General features: G+C 38.6%; 1 protein-coding gene across 6 annotated transcripts in view; it reads right to left on the bottom strand.

The window, feature by feature from the left end:
* NTNG1 (netrin G1) overlaps window positions 1-24,169 on the bottom strand; it is a 315,325-nt gene that overhangs the window by 135,782 nt on the left and 155,374 nt on the right. For all 6 annotated transcript variants that reach the window (XM_058538660.1, XM_058538658.1, XM_058538661.1 and 3 more), the window contains exon 3: window positions 14,762-15,402. In XM_058538660.1, the coding sequence (XP_058394643.1) occupies window positions 14,762-15,402 (641 nt within the window). The remainder of the gene's footprint in view (window positions 1-14,761; window positions 15,403-24,169) is intronic.

The raw sequence follows: 24,169 nt of genomic DNA, 5'->3' as shown, positions 1-24,169 counted from the left end.
TATTTATTTGAGTCTTCTCTTTTTTTTTAGTGAGTCTGGAAAAAGGTTTGTCAATTTCATTTATCTTCTCAAAGAACCAGCTCTTAGATTCATTGATCCTTTCTATTGTTTTTTTAGTCTCCATTTCATTTATTTCTGCTCTGATTTTTATTATTTTCCTATTTCTGATGATTTTGTTTGTTCTTCTTTATCTAGGTCTTTTAGGTATAGTTTAAGATTACTTATTTGAAATTTTTCTTGTTTGTAGAGGTAGCCCTGTATTGCTATAACTTTCCCTCTGAGTACCGTTTTTGCTGCATCCCATAAGTTTTGGTATGTTGTGTTCTCATTTTCATTTGTCTCTAGGTATTTTTTATTTCTCCTTTGATTTCTTCATTGATCCATCAGTTGTTCAATAGCATGCTGCTTAATCTCCACATATTTGTGACTTTCCCAGCTTTTTCCTTGTACTTGATTTCTAGTTTCATAGCACTGTGGTTGGAAAAGATGCTCGACATGACTTCAATCTTCTTAAATTTATTGAGGCTTGCTTTGTTTCCCTACATATGGTCTATCTTTGAGAACATTCCATGTGAATTTGAGAAGAATGTGCATTCTGCTGTTTTTGGATGGAATGTTCTACATATATCTATCAAGTCCATCTGGTCTAGTGTTTCATTTAAGGCAACTGTTTCCTTGTTGACTTTCTGTCTGAATGATCTATCCATTGAAGTAAGTGAGTTATTAAGGTCTTCTACTATTATTGTGTTGCTGTCAATTTCTCCCTTTATGTCTGCTAATAGTTGCTTTATATACTTTGGTGATCCTGTGTTAGGTGCATACATATTAATAAGTGTTATGTCTTCTTGGTGGAATGTCCCTTTTATCATTATATCAATGGCCATCTTTGTCACTCCTTATCTTTTTAATCTTGAAGTCTGTATTGTCTAAATATGGCTAAACCTGCTTTCTTTTCCTTGCCATTTGCCTGGAGTATCATATTCCATCCCTTCACCCTGAGTCTATGTTTGTCTTTAGAGCTGAGATGTGTTTCCTGGAGGCAGCATATTGTTGGGTCTTTTTTTAATCCATCTGGCCACTTTGTGTCTTTTGATTGGAGAATTCAAATCATTTATATTTAGAGTGATTATTGGTATATGAGGGCTTAATATTGCCATTGTATCTTTTGTTTTCTAGTTCTGTATTTCCATTGTTTCGTTTCCCTTGTATTTCTGTCTGCTAGTTCACTTTGGTGATTTTCTATGATGGTTTTCTCAATTTTCTCTTTATTTATGATTTGTGACTCTGCTCTGATTTTTTGTTTTGTGGTTACCACGAGGTTTGTATAAAAAGATCTCATAGATGAGATAGGCCATTTTCTGATAGCCTCTTATCTCCACTAGCCTAAGCAAGTTACATCCCTTCCCTTTTACCCTTCTATGCTTTTGTTGTCGCAAATTATTCTTTTTTGTGTTGTGAGTTTGTCACCAAATTTAAGTGGTTATACTTATATTTGATGCCTTCTTTCCCTTTATCCTTTATTTTATAGTTAAGTGTTTGCTGACCTATTCTGATATAGAGCTGCTATTTTCTGAATTTGTCTATTTATCTCCTTGCTCAAAGCTTTGTAAATCTTTGCCTTTTTGTAGGAGGGCTCCCTGCATCATTTCTTGTAAGGCAGTCTAGGGGCAATGAACTCCCTCAGATTTGTTTGTCTGCGAAGGTTTTCATTTCTCCATCATATAGCCCATAATGGGCTGCCAGTAGCGGAGCACACGCACTTAACCGCTAAGCCACGGGGCCGGCCCTGTAGGTTATTTTCTTCTCTCTTGCTGCCCTTAATATTTTTTCTTTGTCATTGACTTTTGACAGTTTTAATATTATATGCCTTGGAGAAGGTATTTTTGTATTGAGGTAATTAGGAGTTCTATTAGCTTCATGTACTTGCATGTCCAGTTCCTTCCCCAGGTTTGGGAAGGTCTCAGCTATTATTTCTTTCCGTAAGCTCTCTGCTCCTTTCTCCCTCTCTTCTCCGTCTGGGATACTTATAATCCTTATATTACTTTTCCTAATTGAGTCAGATATTTCTCAAGAATTTCTTCATTTTTAAAAAATCTTAGTTCTCTCTCTTCCTCCTCCTGGATCATTTTTAGGTTTCTATTTTCAAGCTCAGTGATTCTCTCCTCCAAAAGATCTGTTCTATTTTTTATGCTTTCTATGTTATTTTTTACCTCATCAATTGTGTTCTTCATATCCAGAATTTCTGTTTGATTTTTTTTTTAGAGCTTCAATCTCTTTGGTGAAGTATTCCTCTGTTTATTAATTTTATTCCTGAGCTCATTTTGAACTGTCTTTCCGAGTTTTCTTGTAACCCAATAAGTTTCTTTATGACAGCTATTTTGAATTCTCTGTCAGTCAGACTGTATTATTCTGTGACTTCAAGTTTGGTTTCTGGAGAGCTGTCATTCTCCTTCTGTTCTGCTGTGTTACTGTAGTTCTTTCTGGTGTTTGATGAATTGATCCTCTGCTGGCCCATTTGTGGTGGTAACCACCTTTCTTATTTGGGTACGGCTTTTGTTACTTTGGTTCTGAGCTGCTTCTGGTTGTATTTGAGAGCCTGCACTTTCCACCCTCCACTGCTTCTGCTAGAGGTGCCATCAGTTTCCTCTTTGTGCTGCTTGTACCTCTGAGGTTGCTGGTCCCTTGTTGCTTTTGATGTTGTTGCAGTCTCAGGTGTTGTCACTAGGGTCACCAGCCTGTGAGCACTTCTGCTGCTTCTGGGGTCACTTGGGTCTCATGTTCCCCCACTGGCTCTCCATGAGCTTGCATGCTGCTGCCCCATGCACCACCTGCACTGCTGTTCCTGGGTTATGGGGGTGTGCTGGCAGCACCACTGCCAGGGGCACTGGATTCACAGGTGTTGCTGTTGTTGTCCGGGGTCTAGGTTCTTGTATGCAGCTACTGTTGCTGGTAGAGCCAGTGTTGGTGGTGCCACCAGTGGAGGCTTGGTCTCAGGTTCTGCTGCGGTTCCTGAGGCCTCAATTTGCAGGTGCCACCTGCCACTGATGGTGGAGGAGAAGGGGCTGAGCTGCAATTGTTGTTGCTGGCCCTGATGTTTCTGGTCACTGGTGTCCACTGATGTGCTTTTTGAGACCTCAGGTCAGGGCACTCTGCTCCTGCTGGTGAAATCCACATTTTGGTTGCTGTCTCTGCTGTTGGAGAGACCAGTGCCGCTGCCAGGGGAGGAGAAGGGAGCTGGGTCACTGACACTGCTCTGTGTCCTAAGGCCTCAGGATGTGTGTGCCATTTGCCACCACTGAACGGGAGCAGGGGCCACAGTCTCTGGTCACTGGCTCTAGTGTGCGCTGGTACTCTACCCTAAAACTTTAGATCAGGGCACCCCACCCCTGCTGGGGAAATTTAAACATTGGATGTAGTCCCTATTGCTGGAAAGACTGGCGCCACTGCCAGTGGAAGGGGGACAGGGCCAGGTCACCGGCTCTGCTGTGTCCTGGAGCCTCAGGACATGTGTGTCACCTGCCACCACTGGGGGCTGGCAGGGGCCGAGCCACAAGTGCCATGTTTGCCCTTGCACCCTGTGGTCGCTGGCATGTGCGCTGGTGTGAGGATTTGCATTTTGGATCGCTGTTGCTGGGGGAGAGGGAGGGGGCTCTCCTAGTGCCACTGCCTCCCAGATGTCCAGTCCACCCACCTTCAGCTGTATAGATGCATGGATCACTCAGGCGTTCTGGTGTGCTGTGTAGGGAGTCCTTTATTGGTCACTGGATATCTGACTGGTTGTAACTTAGAGGGGAGAGACAAAGGGAATGACTCACTCCTTATGATGCAGATGTCACTCTAACGTTATTTTTAAAACTAATCTTATTCTAATGACATGTTCAATGAATAAAATGTGAAAAATATAGGAAAGCACAAATAAATAAAAAAATTACCCAGAATTCCACCATTGTGAGCTAGCTATGTATTATGTTCTCTTAGTCTCTCTCTCCCTCCTTCTCATAATCAGCCTTATACTACTAATATTTTTAATCTTATTTTGCTACTTACGAGTGTATAATGAACTTGAGTTATTTTAGTAAAGACATATGTCCATAAAACATCACTGCCTGTTTCTGTGTCTCCTCAGCTCAAACTCTTTGCAACCCCAACTCCGACTCTATCAATATTTAAAGGCTTCATTTACAAATTGTAAAATGGCTTTTATACATTTCTAAACTCCCTAGTTGCTGAACCCAAGAAACAAAGATCATTTGAAAACAACTTTGGGACAGACAATGATATTGTGATTTTACTAAATATTTCTTGAGAGTGGGCAGAAGAGTCCATCTCTTTTTATGGACTTGTCCTCACCCAGGAAATAAATTATGAGTCACAATTTCTGGTCTTAAAAGCACCATTCAGACAAATAATAAAAGAAACAAATGTATGTCTGGGTAGGATGATATTCATTTATCCCAAATACATTATCCTAAATATATTATTCTGATATTGAGGTAGATAAATTTTATTTTCCAACTTTGGACAATTGGTTGAAGGCTGAAGCTTTGCAATTCTGGTATATTGGATAAAGCAGCATTACCAAAAATATTGGGCTTAGCTCCAATTCCCTTGCAGTGTAATGTAAGGAATACACAAATGTGGCCACATGATGCCCAATGGGAAGAGTGTAGATACTTAGAATAGTTGGTTTACATGATGCTCAAAAGGATATTCCACAACCATTCACCCTCATTAAATATTTATTGAACCCCTACTATGTGCCAGGCTGAGGTCTAGGCACTGGTGACAAATTAGTGACTAAAACATGAGCTGCATCTGGGTCTAAGTTGTAGTTAGGAAACGGGATCATCCTTGGCTAATTCATTTTCACTATTCTGTTTCACATCTGAAAAAGAGGGAGTTAGATTAAATTATTTTCATGGTTTCAGTTCTAAAAGAAATGATTTTGCAATGCCATGACTCTGACTATTTGGCTTATACAACGGCTATATAATTCCAATACAGGAGTTCATGACGCTGTCTCCATCCAACATGCCAAATTGCCGACCTCTTAGACTCCCCACTCCCATCGTCTCTTGGTCCACTCTCCCCCAATCTGTTCTCTGTTCCCAGAAGCACTGGAGGATCTATGATTACACATGGATGTCACCAATATGTTGTGACAGCTTTGCTTCCCTGATATTTTGGTAGGACCAAATGAGTAAAAGCAGCCAGGGCACCAACACAATTCCTAGACAAGGCAATATCCCTTAGCTGAATACTCTGTTTAGTTACGGGGCTCTCATTTGTTATTTATCAACACTCCTAAGGAGGAAAAGAAAGGCAATATGCATTTAACTAAAATCAGCCTAGAGTTTTCAGAATATCTGCCAAAGAAATGAAAAAGATAAAAAAGAATATATTAAATATTAGTTAATCTTATTTTCCTTTACATAATTTTAGTTTATTGCTGTAATTAGAGTTTGAGGAGCTACATTTGAGAGGAACAGAAATCCTCCAGCATCTCTATTTATCTGTAAAATGCACCAGATTGTACCACTTGGCATTTCATTTTTTTACATCTTTGCTGACTCTTCCATCACAATATCTCTAGCTTAAAAACAAAACAAAAATATCCCTATCTATTCCAATATAGTACTTAATTTCCTATAATTTTTAAAGAAAGATACACAGTACTCCACAAGGTTTAAAAAATAAGAGCAACAGTTAAATAAAGAAAAGTATTCCCTATCAAGGCTAGCCTTGCCCTAAGATAGTCTCATTTTTTTCACCTAATGTAGCAACAATATAGGAATGATGATAGCTAAAATTAGACCTTGCTGTGAAATATCAATCTGTTCATAGCACTGTAAATAGTTCAAACACATGCACACACACACACACACACGAGATGTTTTCATTTATTTCTTTATATCATATGAAAAGTCCAATGATATTGGAGATTGAAGGGACCTTGTTACCCTATATGAGTTCTGTTAATGTTACTTCTTTGGGAGTATTAATAGAAATTTTTTGGATAAATTTGGGAGGCTCTGGGTATATAAAATGGAAATGTATCTTTATTGTAGGACATCTCAGGGCCCTCAATACACTAATATACATTGTGATTCTCCTAGAAGGAAATGTTGTGAGCAACACTTCCCAAATATATTTGAGCAGTACAAATGCCTTTATTTGATGAGCAATTCTGACAAATGCTGATCTAGTATAACATTCTAATTTTGTAGAATGAGGAGAATCTGCTCACAGCGGTTGGGACTTGCTCTGAGCTCATAGAGTTGTTAGCATTGCCAGATCTAGAAACTATTTTTCTTGACCCCTCACCAATGTTTCCTCCTAAAATAAGACAAATAATGATTTTGAGATCCTAGTGTTTTGTCCTCTCTCCTCTCAACAGCACAATATCAGTTGTCTTAGGCACCAGTCACAAAGTAGGAAAGAGCTGACACAGTAGCTATCCTAATTATATAATATTCTGGATTGGGATCTGTGGACCAATGGGATTTGTGAGGCTTTTATATCACATATTTAAAACCTAGTCTATCCCTTCATTCAACGATTTTAAAGCAGAAGTTTAGAAACAAATTCATTTGCTAAAACATAAGTAAGTTTTAAATTTTCCTTTCCTTCTTTGCCACTGATTGAGTAACCTTGTTTAGATACAATTTTCCTACCCATAAAAAGGAGGCAGAAATAGTAATCATGAGTTTATATGCAGTGCAGTTAATTCTGGTTAAACTAACATATTTAGTTCTAAAAGTGACCTACTGAATTGGAATATAGAGGTATATTGCAATGAAATCAACATATATATACACACAACCAAACTTTTATGAGAAAAACCTATGACATTAACACATTTGTTCCTGTATTTGGAGAATGAACGGAAATGGTGTCTCTACCGAACCATTGATCACACAGGTAAGTGATAGTGTAAGATCAAAAACTCTTACACTTAACATCAACCAATTGCCATGACCTCCTAATGTATCAAGAAATACCTCTGATCCTAGGGACAAAAAACTGCAAGACCTTCCAAAGATGCCAACCACTGAATCAGGATAAAAACCATGGCTCCCGAAGTTAGACAGAAGAGCTGAGTTTCTCTCTCTTTCCCATTGTTTGGGTATGCAGCTGTAGCTGGAATGAAGCATCCTACACAAATGCTAAGTTAAGTGAGGGAGGAAATTATTTCACTCTTTTATTATGTGGCATTTTGCCTAAATACCCTTATGTTTCTTAAAAAGGAGACATCTTTTCTTTAATGACCCACTAGTTTAAAAAAAATCTATGGCACTGGGGAATTAAGGATAAAGAGAAAAGCTCTTAAATTGGGTTGTTTTTCGGCACACTAATGAAGTTCATAATTTAATTGGAGGAATTATTAGATATATTCTTTCCCTATAATAGTGCAAACCTCAGGGGAAAATGAGCTGCTTATGCATATATTCTCTTTATAATACAAGAAATCCTCAAAGATTTAAAAAATATGCTCCAAATCAGAATGGCACTCAGTTGTCCATTTAAAATGGGTTCATACCATAAATCTTTACTTTAAGCATTTACACTGGAGTTAAGTAGCAATGCTTTGTGTTGTTTTTTATTTTTAATTGTGTTTTTCATTTTTAATTATCTAAGCTTTTCATTTGAATACTCTTATGTACTGAACTTCGTTCTCCCTTTAAAAGAAGAGGAAATTAGATTTAAAAATTTTGGATGGTAGAATAGTTAAACATTCATTTAGCTTGAAAAAAAAGAGTTGGGGGAATAGGATCATTGCAAATTTATGAAACTTTGTTATATGAAAGAGTCAGCACACTTATTTACTACAGTTTCAGAAGAGAGAATGTAGACTAATATATGGAAGTTAAAAGAAGAAGTAGATTACCCTCAATTGAAGGATAAATTTTCTTAAAATAAGCTAAGGTAGTTGGGCATTTCCAAGTTTATTCATTAATGTTTGTGGCTTGTTTTAGTGTTTGATGATGCCCATTAAGCGAAAGTGGTTGCAAGTACTAAGGTTCATGGAAAAATATGGGACAAAAAATAATATTCAGAGAAAATTCAGTTTATTTATTTATTTCTTTTCTCCCCTCAGAAAATGAGAAACTATCATCATAATTTTACTTTTGCAGGAAAACACCTAGATCTATCACAATACGACAAATTAGCCCAATCACACATTATAAAGTTCATAAAAATGAGATGAGAAGTTCGAGTTCAGATAAACACACAGCAACCTGGTATAGTGAAATATTGAGCCAAAAGTCATGGAAAGCACAACTCCCAGAACATTCCAAGAAGGGCAGAGCCACAAGACTTATTGGTTCATCATTGCTACTTTAAGACGGCTCCTTTGGCAATATTCTGGATTTCCTATATGTACTGAGCTTACTTCAGGCTAGTGTGGCTATAAGAGCATGAAGTAGAGAAAGCATGAGGTTTGTAATTAGCAACCCAATTTTGTCACTTTATTATGTGTGGGATGTTTAAAAACAAGTCATGGAACTTCTCTCGTCCTCAGTTTTCTCATCTGTAAAATAGGGGCAAAACAGTATCAGCCTCAAAAGTTTCTTGTGAGGATTAAAGGAAAGAAGGTACCTGACAAGAACCTTGTAACCTGATTACAGGTAAAGGATTATTATTTAAATATTAACGGAGGCTATTAGAATTACCTTAACTCTGTCCTCTCTTTTCTGATTTCCTCCTGTTTCTCAGATTATTTCTCATTTTTCTTCAGAAATTACCTCTTAAACGACAGTATTCCACAGAGTTCTGTAAATGTCCTATACATGACTATAATCATTTATAATTATAAGGGAAAAAACCCTATCATATCAATGTGATTCCCTACACTTCAACCATCACATGTAAAATGATAATTTTCAAAGCTATATTTCTGCCTCAAACTTCTTTCTGCAACACCAGAGAAGTATTTTCAAATCCTTAACTGGACTCTGCACTTGGATTCCTACTGAAGTCTTTCCTTCAGCCCTTCCTTCCTCAAAATCTGATTGGTCACCAAGTCCTATTGACTCTGTAAGCAAATCTCAAACTCTTGTGTTATGGACGCTTTTGTGCAATTTGGAGAGCTTTTCTGGACTCTCCATTTGAGCATTAGGACTTGGAGTTATATTAGCTCCAAAATTAAGCAAGGTTACAGCTCTCCTTGTCTCTCTGCATTTCCTTGTTAAACACAGCCACACTGGAATATCCTCTAATACGACTGCCTTAGAAGGTTTCTCACCTGCACTTAGTGGATATATGAGAACCCATATAATCTTAGATTTCCTATGACGTGGGAGACTCAGAGGCCAAAACGTCGGAATCATTCAATGCTTCTTAGAGATGCTGAAGGTCCATAAGGAGAAGATGGAAGGGCATCTCCCAGGATTTGTCCATTCCACCAATTCCTAACTATTTGGAGTTCCTTAACATGCTGTGCTGTTTTTAAGCATAATTTGTCACTTACAATATCCATTCTGCCCCAGCTGCTGGGCATTCTAAAGCACATATTTCAAGACACCATGCAAATGTCACATCCTCATCAAAGCTTTTGCTAGGCTTCCCAGATTAAATTAGTATCTCCTTCTCTGTTACCAGGGCACTTCACATATTCACACAGCAAAAGCACTCAACCTATATTGTCATCATTTTTTGTTTACATGTCTGTGGCCCTTCTGGATATCAGCTCCTTGAGAGCATTGACTACGCCTTGTGCATCTCCGTTATGTCCACTGTCTAAACCAGTGTCTGTCCCAGGGTGGAGGATAAGTATTTTTTGGTGACAGAAAGAAGGAAAGGTGTTATAAAAGCAGAATCTGTCAAGCAGTAGTAAAGCCCAACCTCAATAATTAGTAATAATTGAGGAGAATGAACAAACGCCAGGCCCATTGCTTCAAAAGCACCTTGCAGGACGCTCTCACAGGAGAGGTGAAAAGTAAATATTTTGGTAGATTTATTTGAATTGTGGCTAAGAAAAAGACTTAAGGGAACTTGCAGGATAACTGATAAGCCTTTTGTCATCGGCAAAGCACTTCTGTGTTACAAGATTTTTCCAAATTATTTGAGAAAATTTGAAGAATGCTCTACTGATTTTATACTTTTAAACTTCCCCAAGTGTTTTTGCTTTCCTAATATCACATATTTTTGTACTAAACATTTGAAAGCCTTGCTCTAAGAAAGTGAATTTCAGCCTCCTTTTGTCCTAATTATAGCAAATACCAAGGTAGTGACATTCAAACAGTGAGAGTTTACAAATATATCTGAATCCTTCTGAGGGTAAGAGTGTAGGGGGCATTTCCCACTCCTGACACCCCCTTAGCGTGCTTCTTTCTCTGGACCTTTCCAGGTCCTGGGATTAGGCAGGGCGGGAGTGGTTCGGAGCTGGGGCAGTAGTGAAGTGAAGATAGCACCCAAAAGTTTGTTAAGTGGAGCTTCTGTTCTGTTAGTGCTGCTTGGCTCCTTTCTTGGAGATAAACAATGGAGGCATAGAAGGAAAAGTCAATTCTATAAATAGTACCTGACAGCCGAGTATCTGTAAGGAGCATGGGTAGGCACTGCGAGGGCTAAGAAATGAGTAAACACCACTGAGAAAAAATTACTGATAATTATGTTTAGGAATATTGTGTGTAACAGGGCAAGTAATGGAGATGTGGGTTAGAGTTTTCTAGGCCACTGAAAAAAGTTCTTACAATTCTGTTGTAAAGTTCCTGAGGTTGAAAAAGAATTTCTATTATCTTATGTCTGAAACCAGTACCTTGATACATTGCCGATAGCATATCTTACAAACTAAAGAGCATATTATCAGATGTTCATTTGTCTTTCAGATTTAATAATTACTATAATAAATCACATTACTTCCTTGAAACTGTTCATCTCAAAGAAACAATAAATAATATTGAGTTTATATTTTATAAAATCTATGCATCTGACAAACATAATGCTCAACTTTTCAATTAATTTAACTATAGAAAGCTCAGAAGAAAACAAAACACTTAAAAATCAAAACTTCCAATTGTGTAGCTAAGAAAACATTTTGGACAATATCTGTGTTTAATAGCCTGTGAATTTAACTCCTTGTCTGTATAAAAAGATATTCAGAACAAACATCTACTTCTCATTTCTCCGCTCACCCCTCATCTGAGTAGACTTTATTTATGCATTAGATGACCTTTCTGGCCATTAGAACCATCTTGCTCCAGCAGTTAATTAACACAAGTACCATAATTTAATACAGTTAATGCTACTTGATGCCCTTTAATGTACCTTCCATTAGTGATATTATTGTAGTATTACCCTGTAAATTAAAATGAGATCAAGACTAAGAGAGCCACTCTTTAATTAAGGTACTGGCACACTGCACTTGTCTATTATTCACTAGAGAAAATCACCCTGATTTACTGAAGCAGGACATCCATAAGTCAGAATTAGTCCATGAAGATTATTAGGTTTATTGAACAACGTAAGTACTACGAAGACACTGAGATTGCCAACAGCCATGTTTCCTCTTTTTCCTCCATTCTCTTAATAAATACACAATAAGGGGGAGTAAATGAAAGCAAAATAAGTATGTAGCAAAAGGTATTTTGTCACCAGTTAAATAGGTGTGAGATCAGATTGTCACATGCTAAAAAGAACATAAATGCTACATTAATCTAATAACAATCAAAACATCATTTTCACACCAAACAATACTAGCCAGTATAAAACATCAAGACCACGTACACCTGTGTCAAGGAGTAGAGAAATGGATTTCACAGTCAGTCAATTCAAACAAAGACTCTCCAACTATTTTGTTTCAGGGATTAATATTTCAAGGTGAAAAATCTTCTATTCTCTGGCTACTATTCTATGGATATTAGCCCACTTTCCCCAAAAAACTCATGCCAATTCCCACATTATAGTGGGGGTGGGGGTGGAGTGACAAGTAGAAAAATATTATAATGATCAGACAGAGACATGTAAAGATATGTTACATGTTGTAATCATCTCACGGATGGTGGAAGAGTGGGTTCAGGGAAACAAAGACCTCAGTTATATTTTGGAAAGTTTGTATTTACGATATTCATGAAAAGAAACCTTTACAACTTTCTTTTAGAGATCATCAATTAATGTTCAAGCCTCCTACAGATGATTTGCTATATAAGAAAAAGACAACATAGACTGTTAACCCTACTGAAAATTTCAAGGGTAAAACATATATCAGCTTGTATGCTGAAAGGCTTGTGAACCAGGCAACAACTCAACAGTTCCCTTCAGTGGCTCCATCTTCCTTATATAACTTAAAAGCTGGAGACACGCCCGAGCCATCAGGCCTTGCTTCTTTAGTCCCTCCCCTAAGACTAAAAATACCCCGGCCATCTGGTGCCTAGCACAGTACACGCCAGGATCAGTTTTGCCCTGAGGAATTTGGACAGAGTTTAGAGGTGACAGAGTGGGACCTTATGGAAGGGGCTCACCTCTATTGGACCTTTCTCTCTTGACCAGGTGCCTCCTCACCAGCTTACAGTTGACTGGTGAACAGGAAAAGACAGTGGAGGTGAGTCCCAGAGAAGGGAGGAGGGCTCCTCTAAACTCCTCAGAGCCACTGAAATGCAGTTGGAGGACACTACTAGGATGAAGGATAAAAGAAAAGTGGCAAATCTGGTGGGATTCTACATTTCTAACATGCAACCTTTAAGAGAGAGTATTTCTGACTCCAACAGAGAATGCATAAAATGCCTGTAGCTTAAAGTGTATCTTATACTTTCTTTGAAATAGTCAGAGGGAACACAAGTGAATATCCAATAACAGAAATAAGCCCCAATAATAGTTACTTCCCAACCGGAAGGCTTCACAAGATTGCCTTCTTTACAAGTGGAAAATGAGAGTTTGGGGGGAAGTCAGGTTATAAAGATTTTGGCTAAGGTTAAGGATTTCTTCAACTGACCTAGATAATACTACCCAACAATGTAGATCACACTAGGATTCAAATTCAAATCTCAGCTTATTAATTTTGACATTTATTCCTGTAGATGAACAGAATACCTGTTACTTTGTTGTGGTATGCTATCGTTAATACTATCAACATCAATTATTTTTATATATGTCCCCAAGAATAAGATACTAGAACCTGATCTTTTGCTAAAATATTAATGACTATAATGGTTGCATTTTATTATAAATAGCAAACTCATGTTTAAGGCAACAGCTCCATATTGCCCTCTCGTGGTGCGCTGCTAACACAGGAACCCTGGAACCCACAAGCTTAGAGTTGTATCAGTGCATATTTTTCTTAGAAATATTATTTTGCTTTAAAGATATCTTCTTCATATATCACTGAACGTTGGTTAAAAATTTTAAAGAGGCTCCATAGCTAAAGATTCTTGACTCTTCCATAAGGAAAATGAAACTCGAACAAAGCTGAGGGTAGGTGGCCACCAGTTCCTGCTACCTTCCATAAGTAAGATTCTATAAGGTAAGATTCCAAAATCTTTACCACCATACTGAGGTCATGTTCATCACTCCATTCCGTGTGCCCACTATGGTCCTTACTTAACAGCTATGACCTCTTTTTCCTTCTAGTGCACAAATATAATAGCACTATTGTCAAAGATGGCTTGAGATGATTCTCTGAAAGCCAGGGGGTCTCAACATTTTTCCAGTTTCAGAGGACTGGACTGCCCTACAGGATGCTAGAGACCAGTAAACTTAGTGAATCCTGCCTTATCTGTTTAAATTTTATGATTACTTAATTAAACCTATATGATTTATGTACTGTTTATATTCTTATATATCTTGATTTAAAGCTACCTTGGCATTTTTAGAACGATTATTGCTTGCCTTTGCTCTCCAGTTTTTCCATTTTGCTGTATACTCCACTCTTATCTTTAGTTTTCCCAACTCGTTATCTCATGCTTCAACTCCCATCAGTTGGTTATTTTGATAACATACTACACTTAAAAATCTGGTTGAAAACTTCTTTGTTAGTGGTCCAGATTCTCATTATTCAAGTTTTCCATTTAAACATCTTCAAAGTTCTTAGAAACTTGCTCAGTTGTGTCTCTGGTATGTTAGCAAAACCAAAGGTATGCCTGGCTGTGACCATTAATGTGTTTAAATTCTGGTCCATCCATAAGTGACCTACAAATGAAAGGAGCCCAACTCAGGTCCATATTTGAAAAGGTAGTGTATCTTTTTAAAACAATAGCATCCAAAATTGAAAGTAGCCCTTGCTTCTCTTTAACAAACGCATTGTGTTTCCTAACGCTTTTGGTTCTGATTTAACAAATTTAAAGAACTATAACTTTCATTTCCAGAACTTTTCTTGTGTGATATAACAAAACATAAACAGAGAGTTGTACCATGTTGAAATCCTCTCTTGCGTTCCAAAACAAGGGAAAAATGTATTTCTTGTTTTTCAGTCCCTTTTATAAAGCAACAAGCTTTGTTCCCCCCCGGCTTCATTGCCTTAAAGACTTAAACTACCTCCTGATCTAGGGAGTTCCTTGGTCTCAAAAAAGATGCTATTTTTTTTGGTTTTGTTCAAATTCTAAGAAATCCTGCCAGGTTCAGGTTCAGTGACAGCAAGTCTGGGATCACAAATTACTGCTGAGTAAGAAGAGTCTCAAAGGCCTCAGAACCTACCTCTAGGCTGGTGTTCCTGAGAAAATGTTGCAGTAGAAAGTGACAAACACCACTCTAGAGCTGCAGGACCAACACACTCGCATTTTCTTTGAACACACCCATTCTCATTCAAGTCAGACAGACGTTCTCTTACCTTCCGTGCACTTTTATGTCTGAGATTGCATAAAAGTAGCGTGCCAAGTGTAGCTCATCTACAAATATTTCCCCAACGGCTGGTCTCAAAAGCCTAATCCTCAGGTCTGTGACAGTAAAGAAATCTCTGAGTTTCTTGGTTGTATCCAGCTGTCCGTAGAGGGAAGCCATATTGCGTAGCCACGGTCCAGCAAAAAACGCGAACCTGTCTTTGATTTCAAAGTGGATTATTTTGCTATTTGTCATATACCCCGTGGAGTACTCTTCAGTGCAAATGATTTCTAAGACCGTGTGCTGTGATAAATCCTTCACGGATTTAGGATCCATGTGAAAAGCATCTAAGCAGTCTGTGGCATAGTACTGATAGGGCTGCCATGTTCGTCCATAATCAAGAGATTTCTCCAGGATCATTTGGTCTGGACGCCCCGATTCAAAGGTAATAACTATGTTGTCTGTGAGCTCAATGGTTTTGCTCCAAGACAGAGTGATGTTAACCTGGAGAGGCTTGGGATACTCCTTCCAAGTAGCAGACTGCCAAAATGTGGAGGGATGTCTTCCTTCAAAATCAAACATCAGCTCAGGGGGATGCGCCAGCTCAGGGGTACTTGCATCACACTCATTATTGCACATGTAGGGGTTGCCCTATGGAAGAAGAACAAAAGAGGTTGCATCAAAACACTGGTTTGACACAAGTCTTGCCATATGGCTGTTGCTGAGTAAGAGGCTAGGAAAGACAGAAAAAAATAAACCCGTGTTTCATAATTATTTTTATTTGCCCTACCTGGATTGTCTTCTTTAACAGTTTAAAAAAAAAAAAAAAAGAAGCAGCAATATGGTAATTTTCCTTTCATGGGCTTTAAGAAATGAAAACAGTTTATTTATCCCATATATGTTAGACCCATAATGTAGTCCCAGAAGCACAAAGACACTGAGCAACTGTCTCACAGCTCAATACCTCCACATCCTCTTAGAAAGATGCTATAGAAAGGCAAGAAAATTTCTCCATGCCTCAAGGACGTTCCTCAAGAGCACAGTTCTTTAAAAAAGTCATTTTTCAAGCAAGGCTTTAGAATTAGCCATGGACTGTAGATACCTGTGTCCTGTTTAGGAAACAATACCCCCACACAACATTCAGCTTCTCTTTGCTTTGCTTCAAATCCATCACACTTAACTGGGTCCCTGCTTCATAAAGCCTGCTATTAAAGCATTTCCTTTGTTCACCACAAATCATTACAGTGTGGTACACTACAGGCTTTGGGGCTTTGTCCAAACATCTGCCATCATATTAGCTAGAGGCAAGGGGATTCCTCAGGAAAGACTTGGGGCGGGGAGTGTGCTCCAACTTATCAGGACAGAAAAATCCAGTACTTAATTAGAAGGGTGTTGCAAAGAGCCACAGCCGCTTGATGTGTTACTCTGTGTCGGCCCATAGTCAGCTCTCCATGGATGTTAGCCATTACTATTATTTTCCCTTTCACAAAGGCTACTTCCTTCATAGTCCATTCAAATAAGAAGCTGGAAATGTCTCCTTGTCATAACACAACAAGTTACAACACCACTTATGCTACATTAAGTGGTTGCTCTCGGCTTTCATCAGTAGATTCTATGGCAAACAATGGGCTCCCTGATTTTTGTTTATTTTCTGTTTAAGAAAATAAATGTATCATTTAGAGTCAACTCTTCAGGTATTTCTCTCTAATCCTGTACTGGGTAATTATAAGCAAGGATGGATGAAAGAATCGACCCTCTGCCATTGTCCTTAGCCTTTCTCTTGTAATTACAATTAGACTTTTTTTTCTTTTTCATAAACTAAGAGCTTTTCATCATACCTGCAGGATGCATGAGCTGGGTCTCAAATAATGAATTTACACTTTAGACATTGAAGCTCAGTTACTGGCTGACTCCTGTGAAATGTAAGATGAACATTGGAGAATTGCCTTGGCCTCCCAAGAGGCAACTTTCTCTTTAGTCAGCTAATACTTTTACTCTCTTTCCCATTAATGCAACCGAATCCTAAAGCTGGCAACAGGTTTGGGGAACTCAAGTATAATTGAGATGGGGCAGGAGAAAGGAGAGAAGGTACATTATTTGAGGAACAGAACTGTTTTAAAAATACATTCAAGGCATCAGTGATAATGGAAATGTTCCTGTATTTCTCTCTCGAATTTCAATTCCCTATTCCTGATCCCAGCGTCTGTGGCACTATTTATAGTATCTCCTTCAAAACGAGCCAAGGGGGGGAAATAAGTTTCTGTTCCAGGTGGAATAAATCACCAAATTTATTATTATTTAAACTCTCTTAAGCACACCAGAGAGCCAAATGTTAAGCTCTGCAAACTGGCAAAGGCTTTTTATGGAGGGCTATAAATATTGTGGAATCTGTCAGGATTTATAAATTCTAAATATATGTAAATGCACATTTTACTGGAAGGGGTCAGATTTACACAAATCACACCTTCACTTAAGATTTACTGAAAAAATATGGTCACTTCAAAATTTATCAGCACGTAGCCATCTGCACAATCCTTAACTTGGATGCCTCCACCTTTGAACAAGTGTTCATCACTCAGATGAAACAAGTGTTTTCATCTGAGGTTAAGGGTATCGAAACACAGGAAGTAACTCTGCAGGGTACACCCGAAGTGAGTTATCAGGCATTTATGTTAAGTTGTGTTGAAAGATAGCATTTCTTCGACTTCAGCATAGATGCACAGAGCTTCTCAGATGGGGACAGGGTGCTGGGACGAAGTGGGAGGCATGGCAGGCTAATTTTGGGAATGGGTCAATATTAGCAAACCTGTCTTAGAAAATATGCTTAAAGATATCTATCTAAAAGCATTCATTCCTACATTCAATAAAAGGTGTTGACAATAACCACCATTTATTTAGCACTTATGGGTCAGACATTTTACATACATTATTCTAGGTAATCCTTTTCATCTTTACCTTACAGAAGAGAAAACTGAGGCACAGAGAAGTGTTAGGTAATTTGCCCAAGATCATATAATAAAGTGAGTAAGGGGCAGAGCCAGGAACCTCTTCTCTTGCCCCTGTCCTTGCCTGTTCAACTCCCAAGTCAATGGAGTTCCCTGTGATACAACCCAGTCTTAGAAACAGGGTTGTCTGGTAGAAAGGAAGGGCCTAAGATCAAACGAGTTTGGGAATCACAGCCTAAGATCTTCTTGTCTTAGAGAGCCCTAATGAGCATCATCATACATCTGAGATGCCTTGAAGTTAAGAACCTTCCTTAGCTTCATGTAACACCTAGTTTCAGAAACTTATTTGACCATGGAGCCCCTTCTTGTTTTAGTAACCCCTATTTATATAATTTATATACCATACAAGTAGTGTCCTGGAGAGCATCTTTTGATTGTCTCTGCTTTCCGTTACTTTTAATATTGTAAACATGTGGATGCCAAACAGCACTGCACAACCCAAAGTTTTATTCCTTTAATGAAGACATGCCCACATACAGCACTCAGTCTCTGCTTTTGTACCACAGGAACACTCTTCCACTGGGGCTTAGCAGGACAGTGAGCTCAGGATAAATGCTTACATTTACATCAAGTTGTCAGCCATCAAAATGCATGCCAGGACAAGGAGAAATCTCATTGTTTTGCTCTGATCTGGTGCTCTAGGCACCTGAAAAATGAGAGAAAAGCTTCATGCATTCAATCATGATGTATTGATCGCCTACTATATTACTATATTTAAGTTACTTGTCTTGGCTCTCAAGATACAGTAGTAGACAAATCCCAGTCCTTGCTTTCAGCAGAGTTTCCATCTTAGTTGAAGGAGATGCACTAAACAAACAAATATATAGTGTTTCATAACGTTACACGGTGATAACTGCTACGGAGAAAAATAAAGCCAATTAAAGGGGAGAATGGTGTTGGAGGAAGGATACTGGTTGTAATTTTATATTGGGAGGTCAGAACAAGTCTTTTCTCGATAATGTGACATTTGAGCAGATTAAGAACAATCCCCAATTTACACTGGCAATGATCAGAGGTTGACAGTTTCGTCCTTCATCTGACTCTACTCTTAGTGATAATTTCAGCAGCATAAAAATTTATTGAAATTGATGAGTAAACAAATCCTTTCAAATGAAATTCTACACTAAACGACCGTAGATACCAAAAAAAACAAATCAATTGAACTCTTCTTATTTCATAGTACTCATGCTCTTTTAGGAGATTAATGATTCAATGCTCATTAACATAATTCACTGAGAGACAATGACATTGAGAGAAAATTAGCAGGGAAAAAAAAAAAAGATTTCACTCTGGTCCCCTGAGAAGAAACCTTCCATTTTAGGTGGGAGAGAAAGAAAAAAAGAAGGAAGCTGGAGAAGCAGAAAATCTCACTATTCTAGAAAGAGAAAGCTGGAGGAGAGATTATATGCTAAAATATTTAGTGTAAATATTTCACATGAGTATGATTTGTAATACTGTTGTTACAGAGAATTATCAATATGAAAACAATTGCTGTTAAAAGGATTAGATTAATTAAATTTTCAACTACTTCAACCCCACCCTAATCCTCTCTTAATACCATCAACAATGAAATTTATAAGAAAAATAACTTCCCCCTACTTGTGAAAACAAAGAGCACTTCTTGCTGCTAAATCTAACAGATTCAGGCATTAGCAAGTGTAAGTAATTATTTTGTGGCCAGCAGGCAGCCTTAAATAGATCTTAATTTAAGTCCTACAAGCAACAGATCCTTAACGGATTGTCTACGGACAAAACAGAAAATATTTATGACTGTGCTGATAATATTTACACCATTAAGAGACGCCTAAATAATTAAACAGATATTGCTGCTAAATATTTTTATAACAATTAGAAGATTGGGATGCTTAATTTCATTTAAAAATAACATTAATATTTTACCTCTGGGAGAATTGAAGTTAGTTATTAATTAGCACTTTTAGCCAAAGTGGAATGTTGTTATTCTTCCTTAATGTGCTTTCAGAACTTAGAGGGATAAATAAAATTTGAGACATGCTTTTATTGTTTCTATTGGAAGTGCCTTCCTTCTGGCAAGTGATACATTGAAAAGAACATCCTTTCGCGTAAGATCTGCTAGACCTTTCAGAGTTAAAAAAGAAAATCCTACATAAGCAGTATTTATGTAATACTTGTGGTTCCTACCATTTTGAACTTGCCCTTCCAAGCTTTATCTACTGGCAGACTACTGGGAGTGACAGTTGGAATTGTAGGGAATTCTCATGGGAGATTTACTGCTGAACTGTAAGTTACATGCCAGCAGGCATGTACTTAACAGTGGTTGTGAGAAGCATTTGGGTTAACACTCACACGATTGTGAAAAACAGTGAGACGGAGCCGCCTCACACCCATCTGCATCTGGCCTGTCCTTGCTTGTTTTATTGGTAAGCGACAGTAAAAAAAGACATGAAGACAAAAGGGAGCAGAAACAGCATTATAAGATAGCACTCCTGACCCCTTTGAAATAGACATCACTATGGCTTTGCCAATGGAAGACTTTAAAAGGGTGAAGAAACTGGAAGCATAGTCTACTACTCATTTCCCAGAGAGATGAACCAAGAGCCTGCTAGGCTGGGCTGCTATCTTGAGGAGATGGCTTCCTTTTCTCTTCTTTCACGGCACCTCATTGGGAGCCAACCAAGAAGGACAGTTTCTGGGAGGCTGGTGATTGGCCTCTTTATATCAGAGATGTAAATTTTGGTAAGGACCCCTACTCCCATTCCCTTCTTGGAACTTTTTAGTCACTCTTTTCCCCAAGTTCTTCTGCTCCTGGATTCTTGTTTGGCTATAACATGGGAAGGTCCCTCCTTTATGACTTTTCTGAAGACACACAGACTACTCTGAATCTGGCAGCTGATGTTCATCAGTCAAGCTGAGGTGCCCCCTTCAGATCTTATAGCTTTGTTATTGCATTAGAGAGAACAAAGAGAAATCAGAACCAGAGGTAAGTACAATCGAAGACGGCAAATATCTTTTCCAGAAATCTGAAAGATAAGTGTCAGCACCACCAATATTGACAGTCTTTGATAATGACAGCTACGGAGATAAACTCTATATGTCCTCAGACAGGAAACGCCCACAAGGCAATATGTTTCCAGTTGTCCACTGTCCCTTTGGACATAAGGAGCAGCAATTTCTATAAATGACAGTGCAATCTTACTTATAACCTGCCCTGCTAATTGGCACGTTGGGTCCCAAGGTGGGGTACATACATGGTAACAATATAGCCTGAATCTTATGGGACTGTCTCAACTTCAGATATTCTGAAACTGCTATGACAAAGTACTTATGTATTTGTCAGAGCATGAGTCTCAAATTTTAGTTTGGGAAATATGGCCACTCTAAGAACAATAGAGGATAAACAGTTTTGTTTTTGCAACTCCGGAGTTAAAAACCGACTGCTCTGTTTTCTAATGAAAGCCCTCGCTCATCACAAAGATTCTCCCCTGGCCTAGACGCAGGCTTAAGGCCTGATGGAAGCTGTTGCTTGCTTCAATCTGCTCCCTGACAATACTAACACCCTGTGGACTTTTTAACTCAGGAATAAAGAGGAGAGGGCTTAACCTTTCTGCGATGAGAATACTGGGAGCCATATCACAGATTATGGGCCATAATAGACACCTGTGTAAATCCCCACAGAGGATTATGGTTAGGATTTTCAAACTGGTGAAGGCTGCAGAGGTCAAGACCAAGTTTCTAAGAAGGAGGCAAATACATTCTCAAGCCACAAGCCACAAAAATGGATTTGTATATAGCAACCTAAATCATTACTTTGCATGTATTGAAGAAGAAATAATTAATGGAATCAAGTGGGTTTGAAAGTGAATGTCTACAGAAAAACATTGTAGTAAGATGGCTATTATAATTGGTAGAGAAATTGCTTTTTAAATTTTATTTTCTTAAAAAATATCACTCAAAAATCTTTGGAACAGTATTTTGCCTTATAGATAGTCTTGAAATAGACCAGAACACAGGCACTTAAATGCTAGTAACATAAAGCTGAAGCGTGCTGTCAGTATTTTAAGTTAAAGTGACTTGAAGGGAGTTAAAATATCATGAAAGTGAGGGCCGGCCCGGTGGCACAGTGGTGAAGTTCACATGCTCCGCTTCGGCAGCCCAGGGTTCCCCGGTTCAGATCCTGGGCGCGAACCTATGCACCGCTTATCAAGCCATGCTGTGATGGCATCCCATATAAAGTGGAGGAAGATGGGCACGGATGTTAGCCCAGGGCCAGTGTTCCTCAGCCAGAAAAGGAGGATTGGCAACAGATGTTAGCTCAGGGCTAATCTTCCTCACAAAAAAAAAAAAAATTATGAAGGTGGGCATGTTCTGAGTCCTGATACTGAATTGTAAGAGCTAATTTGAGCATTTTGGATCCTGAAAGCTCTGCCTTGATTCTCAAAAACTGGTTCCTTCTTCCCTCACATGAGAAAGCAAGTCACAGACCCACTTGAAGTCCATTTTCTGAAAGCCACCAGCCACCCATACCAGAGAGTATAGGAAGACCAAAGCATCCTCTGCTGAAGTGATCACTTAAGCAGGAGAGGCACGAAGAGAACATCCTAATGTGGCACTTTCAAAGTGACTGGTTTCTGGTGAGTCTGTTCTGATTTCTCATACTCCTTATTTCTTTCAAACTCCTCTCTTCCAAATTCATTAGCTGTTTATTGGGCACCTACTATGTTCAACCATTGTGAAGAACACAGAAATAATACAACAAAATGTTTGCAATTTAGTGGTGGAGATTAGATCTGCACAAGAAACAATCACGTTTCTCAAATTGGTACTCATGCTCCTAGAGAAAGCATTGGGTGTCCTCAAGGGTAAACAGTCACCAGCAACAGTGTGCAACTCTCTGGAGTGTCCATTTCACTCCTTGGTACATAATTAAACATATTTTTATATTAAAAACAAACAGAGGGCCGGCCCGTGGCTTAGTGGTTAAGTGCGCACGCTCCGCTACTGGCGGCCCGGGTTCGGATCCTGGGCGCACACCGACGCACCGCTTCTCCGGCCATGCTGAGGCAGCAACCCACATACAGCAACTAGAAGGACGTGCAACTATGTCATACAACTATGTACTGGGGCTTTGGGGGCAAAAAAAAAGGAGGAGGATTGGCAATAGATGTTAGCTCAGAGCCGGTCTTCCTCAGCAAAAGGAGGAGGATTAGCATGGATGTTAGCTCAGGGCTGATCTTCCTCCCACAAAAAACAAAACAAAACAGAAAAACCAGACTTTTTATGGAGTAAAATGCAAAAAGAATTTGCAGGCATTTGTAGGAAAAAACACAAAGATATTTCATGCGTGGGGCAAATTTGGAGGTATGTGTCAAAACTCACTGAACAAGAGTATGAAGGAGAAGTCTGGGGTACTCAGCTTGGTGATAATTTATTCCATTCCATCACCCTTCCTGCGCATGATACTTCATCCCAACCACCCTGGAGTGGCTGCAGCAACACTAGCCCTACCAAGACTGAAAATTATGAGTTAAATCCATCCCAGCATCAAATTCCAGCCTGAAAATATTTGCTGCACTCCACCCCCGTGGCAATCTGGGTGGCATTCTCCATGAACTCAAATCTCCATATTAAAACAAAGTGAATTTATCATCCTTCTTCCACCAAGTTGTAATATACACTATGTATTGCAGTGGTATGTAACCTTTAAGGTTCATAAGAAAAACCTGGTGAGTCCAGCCCTCATCCATCAGGAATTTATTTTCAATAGATTGGGTGGAACCCAAGAAACTAATTTAATGAGTACCCCAGATGTTTCTGATGCAGATACTCTCTAGACCACACTTTGATAAACACTGGTGTATTTATTAAGAACCAAGGCTCTGGGTTAGATCTGCCTGGGTTGGAATTCCAGTTCTACTACTTAGCTATTATGTAATTTTGGACAAGCTATTTCACTTTTTGAGCCTTGATTTCTTCTTCTTTAAAGTCAGTTTAATACTACGTACTTCATGATGTTAATTTGAGATAAAATTACATAATGCATGATAAGTGTTTAGCATCTCCTTGGCATTCAGTAAGTGCTCAATAATTAGTAGTTAGTATTAAAAGTGCTCCTCCTCCTGTATTCATATTATATTGTTCTCTTACAATCTATTCTCTACACAGCTGCTACAGTTATCCTTCTAAAATCCAAATCTAACTGTATCATGTCCCCTCTTAAAGCTCTTTAATGATTTCTCATTACCTTCTGGAGTACAACTCAAATTCCTTAGCACACGTTGTAAGATCCTTCAAGATCTGGCCTCTGTGTTTTTTGCTTTTTCCACACCTCAGCAGTCAATCATACCAACCCATGAGTGTATGCATGTATGTATGTAGATAGATAGATAAGTAGATAGATAGATAGATAGATAGATAGATAGATAGATAGATAGATA

This window comes from Diceros bicornis, chromosome 4 (assembly GCF_020826845.1).
Source record: "Diceros bicornis minor isolate mBicDic1 chromosome 4, mDicBic1.mat.cur, whole genome shotgun sequence".
Taxonomy (NCBI): domain Eukaryota; kingdom Metazoa; phylum Chordata; class Mammalia; order Perissodactyla; family Rhinocerotidae; genus Diceros; species Diceros bicornis.
This window is presented reverse-complemented; position numbering and strand designations above follow the sequence as displayed.